The 16,306-nt window shown below is 42.4% G+C and overlaps 1 protein-coding gene across 2 annotated transcripts in view; it reads left to right on the top strand.

Moving 5' to 3' along the window:
• Positions 1-327: 327 nt before the first annotated feature.
• The window catches only part of LOC145357541 (serine/threonine-protein kinase NLK-like), a 159,560-nt gene continuing 143,581 nt past the window's right edge, over positions 328-16,306 (top strand). The window contains exon 1 of one of the 2 annotated variants that reach the window (XM_080210996.1): positions 328-1,268. In XM_080210996.1, the coding sequence (XP_080067122.1) occupies positions 637-1,268 (632 nt within the window). In that variant the 5' untranslated portion in view covers positions 328-636. The remainder of the gene's footprint in view (positions 1,269-16,306) is intronic. The other variant, XM_080210997.1, reaches the window with a different exon arrangement.

Below are 16,306 nucleotides of genomic sequence, written 5' to 3' on the forward strand. Positions count from 1 at the left end.
CGTGTATCCCGAATGGACAGCGGCCACGTCGATCAGGCTGTGAGGGGCGGGACATTGTGTGAGCTTGTGGACTGACACTGTGACTGAAGGGGGCGGGACATTGTGGGTCGACTATCAGGTTCGGATGCGTTGCGGCCGGGCTGCTGCTGCTGCTGAGCGAGAGGGGCGGGAGCTTGGAGAAGGGGAGGGGGGCGGGCTGGGGGAGGGGTGGGGGGAAGAGAGAGAGGGGGGGACTCTCGGGCTTCGGAGGGCTCCCGTGTTTTAGTTTGTGTCCCTCTCGGTGGCCTTGGGTTGGGAGGGAGGGGGGTGGGGGGGTTAGGGAAATTTTTTTTATTTTTATATATTATATAAAATTAAAGATTTATTATTCGATGACGGAGGAAAACTGACGGGAGTTTTTTTTCCAGAGAGAGAAAGAGGGGAAGGAAAAAAAATGTACGAAGTGGAAGCCAAAGTCTTTTGAAGAATTTCTCTCTCCTTCTCCCGAGGAGTTAAAATTTGTCGAGTTTCCTGAGGAGAAGCGGGTGTGGAATTTGCTGGAAGATGGTTTAAGGCAGGGACGGAGCGGGGAGAGTGCGGCCGAGGCGGAGCTCGAGCGGTGGAGCGCGGGCTGGGCGCGCGGCGCGGCCGTTGGTCATGGCGCTGTGCGGGGCGGCGGCGGCGGCGGGCCAGCCGCGCCAGAGCGTCGCCAAGCTGATGGCTTATAACGGGGCCGCCCATCACCATCATCACCACCATCACCACCACCACCACAACAACAGCAACCACCATCACCACAGCAGCAGCAGCAACCATCACCAGCCGCCTCCTCCTCCTCACCATCATCACCATCTACACCCCGCCGCTGCTGCTGCTGGCGGCGCCGCTGCTGCTGCTGCTGGAGGTGGTGGAGGAGCAGGAGGAGGAGGAGGTGGCGGCGGCATCGGCACGGCGGTCCACCCGGTCCAGCATCACCATCACCCAGCCGCCGTCGCCAGCTCGGCCGCCGTCTCGTCCTCCTCCTCGTCCTCTTCGTCCTCGTCGTCCGCCGCTGCTGTCGCCGCTGCCGCCGCCTCATCCTCGGCCGCCGCCGCAGCGGCGGCAGCAGCAGCCGCGGCGGCGGCGGCGGCGATGCTGAACCCGGGCCAGGCGCCGTATTTCCCGTCCCCGGCGCCGGCCGCCGCCGCCGCCTCGGTGCAGATTCACGCCGCCGCGGCCGCCGCCAAGGCGCATCAGCTGGACATCGAGCCGGACAGACCCATCGGATACGGAGCCTTCGGAGTAGTCTGGTAGGTGTCCCTCCACCCACGCACCCTGTATTTGTTGGTAAGAGTTTTATTTAACAGGTTGACGAACAATACTGGTTCGATGCTAAATTCTCCCTCAGTGCATCCAAACGGGAGCGTGGCGACTAGGGGATTTTCACAGCAACTCCATTGCGGTGTCAATGTGAAGCCTACTCTCGACACGAATCAACTTTAAACTTCAAATATTAATTCCGTGCTATTGAAACCACAGGGTTTATTTTTGCCAAACATTTTTTATTCCCAATAAACTTTGTGGCACAGCTCAGCCATCTCCACACTTGACACTTGCTGGGAGTTTCAAAATGTTTTGCTTGCCCAAATGTGTCTGATTCCCCAGCGTTTCTTGTTCTCCAATGTGTCTAGTTGGGTTTAGGTGAACCCGGCATCTTAACACAGGAAGCGCATTGTCACGCCAGGAGGCTAAATAATTTATAAAGTGGTGGGTGGCGGAAATTGGCCATCAGTAAGTAGTCGTCTGTTGCATTTTTGCACGACCCTGGAAGTTACTGCTTTTGTTCCCCACAAGCAGCCCTTCCACCCCAGTGAAAGAGCTTGGTGAAATTTCTTCCTGCTTCTTAAGATCCACTATTACGAGGTCTTTTTAACGCCTAAGTTTATAGGAAACAGACCGTTCAAAAAAAAAACAAATTGGCTTTCTCTTCTGAATTTAAAAATGCGAAACGTTTTGACGCATCTTGCTGTACATCTCCAAGAAAACGCAGTATGCACTTGTTTAAAATCTCGTTTCCCCCTGCAGGGCAAAAACCCAAGATTAAATGTGACCCTCAAAGTAAAATACTGTGGGTGCTGCGAATCGGCAATAAAAAAACACTGGATAAACCTAGCAGGTTTGAGTGAGAGAACACAAGAGTCAACGTTTCGGGTCCTTATGACCATGGACTCGAAACCTTGCCTCTACTTTCTCTCCGCAGATAATTGCCAGACCTACTTTCACCTCCTGTTTTGAAGAACCTGAGTATGAACAACTATATGGGTTACTTGAAGTTGACTTTGAAATTTTTATGGTCTTACAATTAAAATGTTGCGTAATTTAAAACAAGCAAACGTGGAGGCAGCGCTTGGTTGTTTTAAAGGGCTGCATTTTTTTAGTGGTCACAGGTTATTGAAAAATATTGTGTAATATTGTACACAACAATTGGTAACGGCATCTTTAGGGCTTGAAGGACTATTTCTGCGTGTGTGACTGCTGCAACTGGGTTTACTTTACAAGTGAAGGTGAAATGACTTGTGGCCTGCCTTTTCTATTTCCTTTCTACAACAATCACAAATAATATTCACGCTGTTTAGTTTTCTCTATGTATTGTCACTTGAGCTTTCAGAATTTCAAAGTTAGTGCTTACGTAACATAGAATGGGAAATTATTTTTATACTGTTTCATAGTGGTGGCAGTGCCTGCTACAGATAGCAAGTTCATGAGGAGTGGTACTAACTGAGCCTCGTGCAGCTTGGGATAATAGCTGTAGAGGTGTTAAAATACGGTAATTTGATTTGAGTGGTTCTGATGGCACAAATTGTCAGCTAGTATATTATGAACATCAATAGATTCCTGTACCTGGAGTAATGTTTGAGTTCTTGTCCCCTTTTTATGCTTAATACATCATCTTTTCCTGTATTGAACACAACTAAATGATCTGGGTGAAAGGATAGTAGTTATTATTATAAAACTCTTTTGGTGTTTACTAGGAATTTTGCATTATGTTTGTATATAAAGTACAAAGCTGGGTTGACTTTGCTAGAAAGCTGCATAAATTTCTTGAGCCAGTATTCTAACTCAAATTGGTTACATGATAAATCCCAGACCAATTTGTAATTTATTGCTGGGTTGGGAAATTGAAGTAAGGTTGTGTGGATGGATTGCATTTAATTTAAAAGGAAAAAAGTTCTTTATGGGGTGAAAAATGATTTTCTGGATTAGTAGAATCTAAATGATCTATTAGCAATGTATGAAAAGATGACATCACGCTCAAGGTGCAAAATGACCTGTTCCTATTCCTAAGATATAAATAAATTGAATCAAAAGCATTTTGCATTTAAACAACTGGAAAACTATAGCAGAGTAGAAATGCAATGGAAACAGAATAGAGGAAATGATTTGAAAAAATAAGGGCAAGGAAGTTTTTAAAAAGATATCTAGTGAATCTAGGTACAATGAATTGCAAATTTTTAATGGAAGGTCAACTGCTGTAATGGGGATGTGATCTTGTTGCAAGATGGTGTGAAATTTCACCCTATACAAATATTGAATTTGAAAGTTGAATGTAAAATCCTATTTTAAATTCTGGGGTACTAGTTAAAGCATATTATTTTCAATATGTTTGTGTTTTTTGGCTTATTATTGCCCATCATTTTGGCATAAAGTTCTTCCAACGTATTAATGCCTTAGGCTCACTGATCAACAGCCCATGTAAAGTAAAATTAGCCTTTCTTGCATCCAGTGCCAACAGTTTTGCATTGCTTTATCCAAACATATTTTTAATCTTTGGGCAGACCTGATAGCTTGTATGGTTGTATCACTTGTGATATTAAATACATGAGCAGGAAATTTTAATTTCTGGCCTGTTTTGTATTAACTAAATTCAGCAGAGACCAATTCCAATTGGTTTTAATGAATGAGAAGGAGGGGGAAAAAGAATCAAAATTTGTGTTGTATTCTTGATCGTTAATCTTGCTAGAAACTGCATGTGTTAACTTTGAGAAATAGGTTGTGTTAGCCCAGCTTTAAGAAGCCTGTATTTTTTTGACTCTAATTCAAATAACCACTTCAGTGGCTCGGCAAGAGAAATTAGATGTTACAGCAAAGAAATAGGCAACTCAACTTTCTTTCATGTTTTAATGCATTACTTTTGCAAATTCTCCAGCTTCAAGCAGCTATTTAGAGATTCTACAATCTCTGTTTATGGCAGAGAATTTCAGTAACCCCATGATGGAAATTTCTAACCTCCCCTTTTAATTATTTTGGTGGTAGCTAATTTTTTTTTGTCCCATTAAATAGTGGAAATTCACCATTAACATCATTGTCAACGTTTTCCTTGGGTCATGCTTTAAATTTCTCTTCTGGCAACTACATGACTGATATGTGACTCTAGTGTATCTTTTTCCAGTCATATCTAGATCCCCTCATTCGTGTACCAAAATCTTTACAGTATATCCAAATGTATTCTACTTCTAGATGTATGACTGGTTGTTTACCTGTTTGCTCTATCTTTTAATGGCTTTTTTATCTGTGCATCAATATTTCCCTGTTCCTTCACTTCAGGTACATTTCTTTTCCCTATTATTCCAAAATGTGTTAAGTGTTAGCTTGGTTCAGTGTTGGCTGTCTACTCTGGGACCAAAGCTAAACTCCACTCTAGGACCAAACCTAAGCATGTAAGTGAGGCTGACATCCCTATGAAGTACTGAGTGAATGCTGTATTGTTGGAATGATTTCAGATGCAACAGTAAACTGATGGTGTTCAAGTAGATCTAACTGATCTCATGGTGCAACTTGAAGAGCACTTAGTTGACTTCTGATAATTGTGATGCTTGCTGTATACAAATTGGCTGCTTTATTTATCTATATTTTAAGAGTCAACCATTGAATAAATGCTTTGGGTGGTTTGAAGATGTGGAAAGTGCTGTAATGCATGCATTTTCTTGACTAGTAGTTCAAGGAGGTAGCTTGCCATGGCTTTCTCAAGACAGTTAGGGTTGGCCATTAACTGTTGGTCTAGCCAGCGATGCTGGCATCCCATTGAAGAATAGAAACTCAATTTCTTACTGAGTTGCATCTGCCAGTCCTATTGGTCTGTTATCATGCAGTCTTTCATAACTTACTGTCATTCCTCAATTATCAGTAGCGTACGTGGTATGTTTTCCCAGTGCTGACTTCAGTGGAACACTACTTGCTATACTCTTTCATATCAGAAAACCATTTTGCCTTGACTATCTTTTTTTTGCTGTCAGATGCTTTGGCACATTTAGATGAGCTTTTCTCTCTCTCGTTCTTTTAAAGGCTTGTGTAAGTTTGGTCAAGTTTGAAAACTGTGTTTTAATCATTTATCTAATGTTAGAAATCCTAGTGCTTTAACTACAGCATAATGTAAGCTTTCTTTTAAAGAGGATTCTCTTTTGTCACTGTTCAACAGGGTGTAAATCTTTGCACAGAGTTTTGGAACGTTTCAGTCAACCTCACTAAATTTCCCATAGTGGGGAAGAACAGAAATTTTGAGAACACTAAACTCATTTATGCTGTAGGAACTTTGAATTTTTTGATGAACACAGTTAAAATATTAAATGCATTCAGTTGTCAAACGTCATGTGCTGTTGTCAGCTGTTCACTTCTGCTCTTTATATGTAAAACACTTGCCCAGCAGCTCGTGCAACTCTGGGCTAAATGAAATTCTATGAACGTGAAGCTTTTTTTTGATTTATGGGATGTGGGCATTCTTATTTGTCCTTTGTAGGTAGTGGTAAGCAGCTGCCTTGGACTGCTGCTGGTGTCTGTGCTGTAGACGTTCCTACAGTGTTGTTGGGTTGAGAGTTCCAGGATTTTCATCCAGCAATAATGCCGTGGAAACTATAGATTTCCAAGCTGGGATGTTGTGCATCTTGAAGAAGCATGTATAATGTGTCACCAGGTGCCTACCCCCCTTGTCCTTCTAGGTAGTAGACATCACGGGTTTAGAAGATGCCGTTAAGGAAGTCATGGCAAGTTGCTGCAGTGCATCTTGTCGCTGGTACACATTGCAGCTAGAGTGTGCTTGTGGTGCGGGGAAGTGAATGTTGAAGGTGTTGGATTAGAATGCGAAGTAGGCTTCTTCGTCCTGGATGGTATTGAGTGTAAGAGTGTGGCTGAAGCTGTGTTCACCCAGGCAATATGGAAAATATTCCATCAGATTCCTGATTTGCGTCTTGTAGATGGGTAGAAAGGCTTCGGAGAGTCAGGATTCGAGTACTTTGCACAGAATACGCAGTGGTAGATGAAATCTTGAAACATGTAGAATAAAATAATCCTAAATTTGTAAATGTGCCATTTTTGTTGTTCTGATCCTTGGATTGTCTGTTTTTCAAAGATGTCTTTGGACATAATTATGAGGGACTTAGGGAGGTAAGAAGGAACATTTCCCCTTCGAGGGTCAATAATCAGGGGGCATAGATTTAAGTTAAGCGACGGGATTTGAGGAAAAATGTGTTCATTCAGGGTGGTGGGAATCTGGAACTCATTGCTTGAAAGGGTGATAGAGGCAGGGACCTTCAACATTTAAGGAGCATTTAGATGAGCACATGAAACATCATAGCGAACAAGGCTGTGGACCAAGTGCTGGAAAATGTGATTAGAATAGATAGGTACTTGATGGGTTTCAGGACTTCATGATGTGCTGTGGAACTCTGACTCTCTTGTGGGTAATCAAAGTTCTAGATGGCCTTTACACTTGGAACAATAAACTTGCATTTATATAGGATGCTTTAATTTGTTAAAAGGTGTGAAGGCACCTCACAGGACTGTCTATTCAACAATTTGCATACAAATCATGTGCAATCTCAAGAAGGGCAAAGCTGGTTTTATGGGGTGTCTTCAAGGAAGAGAGGAGAGAAAAACAAACTAATTTTATGGCTGGAATTGCAGAAATTGGGATTGAAGGAGCTATAGGCATAGGCACTATTGGTGAAGTAATTTTAAAATTGTGAATGTGCAAGTATAAATAGGTCATGTTTGCTACTGCAATATTTTATGAAATTGAGAATTTGGGAATTTGGTGCAGAACTGTAAGGAGATGATGCTTTTTACTTTTCACCTCCATTAGCTGGCGTGTGTAGTTTTGTTTCTAACTTGGGTTAGTGTAACTTGCTATTGCTTTAACCAGTTAATTTAGTAATGTAATCAAATAACAAATGTTGGCTAGACACAGCAGGCAGCAGACATGCCATGACTGCAATGTGTGCAAGATTGTGTGTTGCATTTCAGTTCTGGAAAACCGTACCTGGTAAGCATCTTCAACTTTCACAACGTCAGCTTAGTCTGAGCTGCGGACATTGTAGGCATCAGAGTGAAAGGGAGTTACTTCTAGAAGGTAACCCTTAGGTTGCATAGCTAGTCAGGGCCAGGAGAACAAGACTGCAAGTTTTGCAGGTATAGAGATAGTGTATGCAGTGATGGATGAGACTGAACCCTTGACTTCAACCAACAGGTATCAGTTATTTGATACCTGTGTGAATGATAGCAAGGACAGCCAAGTGGATGAGCAAATTGACCATGACATTATGGTGCTGAATGCCATTTAAATGGCAGAGCAAAAAAGAGTGGTGGTGATTGGGGATCGTACAGCTAGAGCATCTGGATACTTTTTTTTGCAGCAGATGACCAGGAGTCCTGAAGGTTTTGTTACTTGCCCAGTATCAGGGTTAGAATCCTCATAAAATCCTTATGAAAGAGGCTATTTAGCCCATCGAGTCTGCACTGACGACAATCCCACCCAGGGCCTATCGCCACAACCCTGTATATTTATCCTGTTAATTCTCCTAGACATCAAGGGGCGATTTAGCATGGCCAATCCACATAACCTGCCTATCTTTGGACTGTGGGAGGAAACCCACATAGACATGTGGAGAATGTGCAAACTCTGCACAGATAGTGACCCAAGGCCGGAATTGAACCTTGGCGCTGTGAAGCAGCAGTGCTAACCCGTGTATCACCGTGCCGCCCTGGTTAAAACCATTTGCAGCTGGAGACGGACTTTAAGATGGAGAATTCAGTTGTCCTGATTCATGTAGGGATCAACAACATAAGCAAATCTAGGTACGTTGTTCTGCTGAGTTGGGGCCCAAATTTAAAATGTAGCACATCTGGATTATTACTCGAACCATGTGCCAGTTTGAAATAGGATCAACCAGGTGGAGAATTAAATGCATGGCTTAGTAGTGTGGAGGAAAGGGTATTGAATCTTGGGGCACTAATATTGGGGAAAGGAGAAACAGTTGAGTGCAGTGGTCTCTATCTAAACCAGATTGGATTCACTGTCCTGGTGAATTGTATAACTAAGGCTTCAAAGTTGGGGATAGTTCAAATGAAGGTGATTCGAAAAGTGAATATATGGAATGATATAGCGATTTGGTAAAGGCAAATAGAGGCCAATATTTAATGTTAACAGTGCATCGGGTCCATTCAAAAAATAATGGTAATATGAAACTGAGTTATTTAGCTGAATGCATAAAACATCCACGATAAAATAGATGAACTTGTGACATGAACAGAGAAGTGTTTAGATCCGATTGCCATTATAGAGCCAGTTGGAAGATAAATATTCCACCATGCGTGACATTTGAAAAGACAGGAGGAAAGTGAGTAGTCCTGCTAGCAAAAGGTGATATAAGGATCATCATGATGAAGGTGTCTTCACTTAGAGGATGTGCAAGTAGAATCAGTGTAGGTGGGAATAGTTTGAGGCCCCCTAACTGTAGTTATACAGTTGGATAGCGCAATAAACACAAAACAATTGGAGCTTGTAACAAAGGCAATGAAATAATTTGTGGGAAACAGTCTTCATTTGAATCCACACTAAGTTTGAAAGTGGCACACTACAATCACAAGAGTATTGAATTTAAAGCTAATGTGAGGGAAGAGTTGCTAGGTTTTATTGGGGAAATGGATTAACAGGTGTGACAGTAAACAATGAAAAATGTTGAAAGAAACAATTTGTAATGTTCAAGAAAATGCATTCTTTAATTAACAAATCGCTTCTCTCCACTTTGACTAAGATAAAGTGTAGGATCAAGCTTGAAATCCAGTGTGATGCCTGCTCTTGTCAGCTGGGAACTAGTATGTCTCTTGTGTGGTCCATGAATTGAATTCAGTCTGCATTGGTTTTTTAGAGGAAATGGATTAAGGGCTTGCCCCAGTCCACTCTGCACAGTGGCTTTGTAACTTTGAAAAAGAAATATATAAAAAAAATACTTAATCAGAAGATCCATCCATGACTTAAGGAAAGTTGAGGATAGTATTAGATTAAAGGGGGTGGCACAGTGGTCAGTTCTGCCTCACAGCACCAGGGACCTGGGTTGAATTCTGGCCTTGGGTGACTGTGTGACATCTACATGTTCTCTGTGTTACCATGGATTTCTTCCAGGTGCTGCGGTTTCCTCCCACAGTCCAAAGTTGTGCGGGCTAGGTAGATTGGTCATGCTAAATTGCCCCTTGGTGTCAGGGGGATTAGCAGGGTAAATGTGTGGTGTTAATGGGGATAGGGTCTTTGTGGGAATGTGGTCGGTGCAGAATGGCCTCCTTTGTACTGTTAAGGATTCTATGATTTCTACGAGGTTAATGCTGCAAAGAAGAGTAGCAGGCCTGTGATTAGGAGTCTTTTTAGAAACCAGTAAAAGGCCACTAAAAATATTAAGGGAATTAGAGTGAGAGTGTAAACTTGCCAGGAATATACTTTTTTTTTATGTATATATAAAGGGTGGTAGCTAACTTAAAGTTGATCCCTTGCAGTAGGTTTGTCCAACTCATGGCCCTACTTCCTGCAGAGCCTCAGTGTGGCCTGCCAACTGATTTTTGGAACTGTCGGTATGACGGATTACTGAGCTTGAAGATTTCTGGAGGGGTCTTCTGCTGCAATGATAGTCTATTTCTCTTCCCCAGTTTGTGAGCCCATCAGCACCAAACATAGGAAGAAATGTTTTATGACCAAACGCTTTAACACCTTGATGCACACTGTCTATTGTTGTTTCTCTGTATCAGTAATGCCTGTATACTGTGTGTTTAAACTGGTTACCCCATGGCAAGACAGATTTTTTTCCCAGAAAAATATACTGGAAACTGAATGTGAAAATAACAGCGATTCCATATGTGAGGCCTCTATGGCTCGTGAGTCTGGCTCCCTCGCAGACTCAGGTTCTCATTCACCCTCATCCCTATACACCAGCTGGCATTCCTGCACCCCGTAAGCTGGAGAGTGCACACATATGCTTTCACACTCTAATGGTTGACTTTATTTACTTTTTTTAATGAGTGATTTATTGTTGTGGCCTTTTTGCTTGATAGGTTGTCTCTTTTCATTTGTTCACTTTCTTCTTCAAATCTACATTTAACATTGTGTCAAATCTTATTTTTCCAAATGTGGTCCCCCTCCATGCAAATAGGACAAGCCTGGAAGCAAAAACTGGAGAAATGATCATGGGATGAGGAAATGGCACGGAATAAAGAAATTTTTGTCTTCAGAGTAGAAGACACAAATTACATGTTAGACATAGGGAAAATCAAGAACAATGAGCTTGAGGTACTTATTATCAGAAAAGAAGTATTGAAGAAATATCACTGCCATTGAGTCAAAAGCTTGGAACTCCCACCTTAAGCAGTATTATACCTCCACCAGATGGATTAGTTCAAGGTGGCTCACCACTGCCTTCTTATGGACAAATTGAGATGGGCAACAAATGCTGGTCACTCGCATCCCATGAAAGAATTTAAATTTGAACAACTAAAATTTAGCAAATCTCCAGGATGTGATGACCCTATCCTAGAAAAGATTATTGTGACACCCAATGTTCCCTAGGTTCGTGAAAGGACCCTGAGTTGGAAGTTGACCACTATTAAAGAAAGAAGGAAAACTGGGACTAGCTAGCCTGACATTATCATCTGGAAAATACTAGGATCGGTTGTGAACGAAGTCTTAATAATGCCCTTCGAAAAGCTTAGTATGATTAGACCAAGGTATCGTGGTTTTATGAAAGAGAAATCATGTCTGACAAATTTATTAGAGTATTCTAAAGGTGTAACTAGTAGGATAGGTAATGGGAAGCCAGTAGATGTAATATATTTGGATTCAAAAGGCATTTGAAAAGGTGTCACACAGGACATAAGAACAGAAGACCATGTGGCCTGTTGCGCCATATGCCTCATCTTGGTCTTCAACTCCATTTTCTTGTCTGTTCCCCATATCCCTTTATTCCCTAAGAGGCAAAATCTGTCTATTTCAGCCTTAAGTATGTTCAATGATAGCAAATCTATAGCCTTCAGGGGTAGAATTCTAAAAATTCATAACTGAGTGAAGGCTTTTCTCCTCATCTTGGTCCTAAATGATCAGCCTGTTATGCTGAAAACATATCCCCTTGTAGATTTCCAGCCTCGGAAACAGCATCTCAGTATGTCAAGTCTCTTCGTTATATTGTTTGTTTCAATTAGCTCGTCTCTCGTTCTTCTGAACTTCAAAAAAGTTACTCAATCTCGCTATGGCATAAACTTCTCATCCCAGGGACCAATCTAGTGAATCATGGCTGTACTCCCTTCAATGCAAGAATATTCTTCCAATTTTTGGAGACCAAAATTACATGCAGTGTTCCAACTGTGATCTTGCCAAAATTCTGTCCAATGATTACAAGACTACTTTTGTACTGGTGCTCGAATCACCAACATGCCATTTGCTTTCCTAATTGCATACTGTACTTCTGATTTTTTTGTGCTCCTTGAATGAGTGTATCCAAGTGTCTCTGAATACCAACAAGTACAAAGTTCACATTTTTAATGAATAGTTTTGCACTTCCCCATATTATATTTCATCTACTTTGCCCACTTGCTTAACCTGCCTATATCTTGCTGCAGCTTTTGTGTCCTCCTAACAGCTTGCGTTGTCACCTAGCTTTGTATTATCAGCAAACATTGATGCATTGCTCTGTCTCTTTATCTGACAACACCAGGTTAAAGTCCAGCAGGTTTATTTGATAGCACGAGCTTTTGGAGCACTGCTCCTTCATCAGGTGAGTGTCTCTCTTTGAGTAATTAATATAGAATCTATATTGTAGGTTGTATATAGCTGAACCCTTAACACAGATTTTTACAACACTCCACTAGCCACAGCCTGCCACTTGAAAACACATCATTTGTCCTTACTATATGCTTCCTATCTGTTAACCAATCCTCTGTCTCTGCTAATGTAACAACACCAACTCCATGTACCCATATCTTTTACATTTGTTTTCGTGGGACCTTGTTGAATGCCTTGATGGAATTTAAGTATACGACGTTTAATAGTTGCTCTTTTATCTTCCCTACTAGTCGCATTCTCAAAATTCTAAATTTATCAAACAGGATTTCTCTTTCATAATAAGACTTGTTCTAATCATATTGTGCTTTTCTATTTGCATTAAGACTTTCTTAATAATCTAGCACTTGATGCATTGATGTCAATAACATAAACATAAGAAGTAGGAGCAGGAGTAGGCCATCTAGCCCTTCGAGCCTGCCCTGCCATTCAGTAAGATCATGGCTGATCTGAAGTGGCTCAGTTCCACTTCCCCGCTTTCTCCCCATAACCCTTAATTCCCTTGCCTACCAAAAACCTATCTACCCGTGACTTAAATATATTTAGCGAGGTAGCCTCCATCACTTCAACGGGCAAAGAATTCCAGAGATTCACCACCCTTTGAGTGAAGAAGTTCCTCCTCAACTCTGTTCTAAACTGCACCCCCCCCCCCTCCCCGAGGCTGTGCCCTCTAGTCCTGCTGTCCTTTCTGAGTGGGAAGAATCTCTCTACCTCTACCCTATCCATCCCCTTCATTATCTTATACGTGTCTATAAGATCCCCCCTCATCCTTCTAAACTCCAACGAGTACAGACCCAGTCTATTTAGTCTCTCTTCATAGTCCAACCCCCTCATCTCTGGTATCAGCCTAGTGAACCTCCAAGGCCAAAATATCCTTGCGCAAGTGTGGCGACCAAAACTGCACACAGTACTCCAGCTGTGGCCTCACCAGTGCCCTGTACAGTTGCAGCAAGACCTCCCTGCTTTATATTCTATCCCCCTCGCTATAAAGGCCAGCATCCCATTCGCCGTCTTGATCACCTGCTGCACCTGCAACTGGGTTTTTGCGACTCATGCACAAGGACCCCCAGGTCCCTCTGCACCGTAGCATGCTGCAGCTTTTCGCCCTTTAAATAGTAATCCCTCCTAATATTATTCCTGCCAAAGTGGATAACCTCACACTTAGCTTGATGTCAAGCTAATTAGTTCCCTCCCTTCTTGAATAGCAGTGTTACATTTGCTTACTTTCAAGCTGCTGGGGTTGTTCCAAAATCTAGCCAATTTTAGAAAAACTGGCCAGTGCTTCCACTATATCTGCAGCTATCTCTTGTCCTATAATGCAGGTATTCAGGACCAGAGGTTTGTTGGACTTTAGTCCTTTGAGTTTCTCCGATCTGATATTAATTACCTCCATTTACTCACTCTTAGCCTGCCTAAATCTGATTTGAGACTTATCTGTCTTTAATGTAGAAGACATAAAATATTTGCTTACCACCCCTGTCATTTCCTCATCTGCCACGGTAATTTCTCCTGCCTCTGCTTCTAAAGGCACCACTGTTTACTTCAGCTAGTTTTCACACAAAAAGCTAACATGCAAGTTGGAGGTGATGTATTACCATGGATGAAGGATTTGTTAACAGGCAGGAAGTAGTTAGCTGTCATTATTGGAATATCACAGGGATCATTGGGGCCTTTGATATCTGCAATCTATATTACTGACTGAGACCAAGTGTAATGTATTCAAGTTTGCTAGGTACACTTGTAAACTGAACAGAATGCAAAAACTGCAGTGAGATATTGACAGGTTAAGTGAATTGGGCAGAAAGGTGGAAGATGGAGTTTGGGAAGTGTGAGGTTACCCACCTGGTAAGAGTAGAAAGCTAGAATATACATTAGAAGATCTTTTTAAAAGTTTATATGTGTTTAATGTTGGCAAGTGCGAGGTGGACCACTTTGGTAGGAATAATGGTAGGAAGGACTATTACTTATGTGGTAAAAAACTGCAGCAGGCGACGGTGCAGAGGGACCTCGGGGTCCTTGCGCATGAGTCGCAAAAACCCAGCCTGCAGGTGCAGCAGGTGGTCAGGAAGGCGAATGGGATGCTGGCCTTCATAGCGAGGGGGATTGAATATAAAAGTAGGGAGGTCTTGCTGCAGCTGTATAGGGCATTGGTGAGGCCGCAGCTGGAGTACTGTGTGCAGTTTTGGTCGCCGCACTTAACGCAAGGATATTTTGGCCTTGGAGGGAGTGCAGAGGAGGTTTACTAGGCTGATACCGGAGTTGAGGGGGTTGAGCTATGAGGAGAGGCTGAATAAACTAGGCTTGTACTCGTTAGAGTTTAGAAGAATGAGGGGAGATCTCATTGAGACATATAAGATGATGAATGGGATGGATAGGATAGAGGTGGAGAGACTCTTCCCGCTCAGAAAGGACAGTAGGACTAGGGGGCACAGCCTCAAGATAAAGGGGGGGCGGTTTAGAATGGAGTTGAGGAGGAACTACTTCACTCAAAGGGTGGTGAATCTCTGGAATTCTCTGCCCGTTGAAGTGGTGGAGGCTGCCTCGCTAAATATTTTTAAGACGCGGGTTGATGGGTTTTTGATAAGCAAGGGGATTAAGAGTTATGGGGAGAGGGCGGGAAAGTGGAACTGAGCCACGACAGATCAGCCATGATCTTATTGAATGGCGGGGCAGGCTCGAAGGGCTAGATGGCCTACTCCTGCTCCTATTTTTTATGTTCTTATGTCTGCTCAAAGCCTCCCTGTACGTGAACAACATCACTGTCTTATGCTCAGCTCCAGTGTCGGTGTGCAGGTGATCAGTAGATGATCAACAGCTGTGACCAGTTCGAACTGGCCTCTGACAAGGAGGAGGCCATGCTCTTTGAGATGGTCAGATGGCCTGAAGGTGCTGGAGATATGGTTTGGAGGGTCAAGAGCATGCGTTAGAAACTTGAAGGAGCAAGTAGGTTTAATGAACTGATAATTGAGCCTGTTTTCGGTTCATTAACCAAATTTGGTAAAAACCTGATCAACCGGTCTGAAGCACATTTGAAGGTTTTTGTTGAGGCTCATCCGAGCAGCTTTGTGATGTAGGTATCCATGATCTACAGATTGTTCTCAGGGACACGCATTGAGACAAACACCAGCTGTTGTTGGAGGATCATCAACAGGGTGAATGATGTTCCTTGGTCTTCCTGTATGAAGAATTGTCCCCGACCAAGTATTGCAGACTGGCATGTTCCAAAGCCCAGGACTGTGTGCTGAGGGATGCACAGCTTTGGGCTGGCACAGCAGAGGTGCAGTGGGGAAGATGTCCAAGACTTTCAGCCATAGTTAACGAAAGGGAGCAGTATCTCCTCAAATTGAATGACTCACTGAATACATGAAATATTCACTTTATGCAAATCGGATGTATTGAAGCACCTTGGAGTGCACCCAGGTACATAAATTTCAAATACTGTTGCACAGTTAGTAAGGATCGCTTTGAAATGTCTGCAATGTTTCTTCTTTGCAGTATTGAAGCACCTTGAATGTAATTTGAATGTATGTAAAGAACCTGAATATTATTGCACTGTGGCCATTTGAGAATGTTTGTAATGTTCATTCAAATATTCTTTGAATAAAGTCTATTTTTGCTAAGAAAATTTAAAGAAACTTGTCTTTTGCTTAAGATCAAGCACGTGATCAGGTGTAATATCGTCTCTTGTCAGCTTGGATCTTGTACGTCCCTTCTGTAGGGACTGTGAATTGGATTCAACTTGAATTGGTTTTTTGAACAAACAAGTAGATGGATTAAGGGCTTGCCCTGTCCATTCTACGCATTGGCTTTGTAACTGAGAAAGGAATAAAATTAAATAAAACTGAAAAACTTGTGCAAAAAAACAAAGTTAACATTGCAGGTACTGTAAGTAATTAAAAAGGCAGAAGGCATTGCAAGATCACTGGAGAACAGTAATTTTGCTCTCCAAACCCAAGGAAGAATATACTTGCCTTAGGTATGGAGAGCAATGAAAGTTTATTCAGTTGGTTCCTGGGATGAGTGCGTTGCCCCACGATGAGAAGTTGAATAAGTTTGCCCCATACTCTGGAGTTAGAATAGAGAAGCAATCTCATTAAAACAGTCAAGATTATGACTAGGCTGCAGTGTAGATGGAAGTTGTTTTCTCTAGTTAGGGAACCTAGCACATAGCGGTATAACTTGAGAATAAGCACAGAGATT

This window comes from Carcharhinus amblyrhynchos, chromosome 23 (assembly GCF_965287045.1).
Source record: "Carcharhinus amblyrhynchos chromosome 23, sCarAmb.v2.hapA, whole genome shotgun sequence".
NCBI classification, from domain to species: domain Eukaryota; kingdom Metazoa; phylum Chordata; class Chondrichthyes; order Carcharhiniformes; family Carcharhinidae; genus Carcharhinus; species Carcharhinus amblyrhynchos.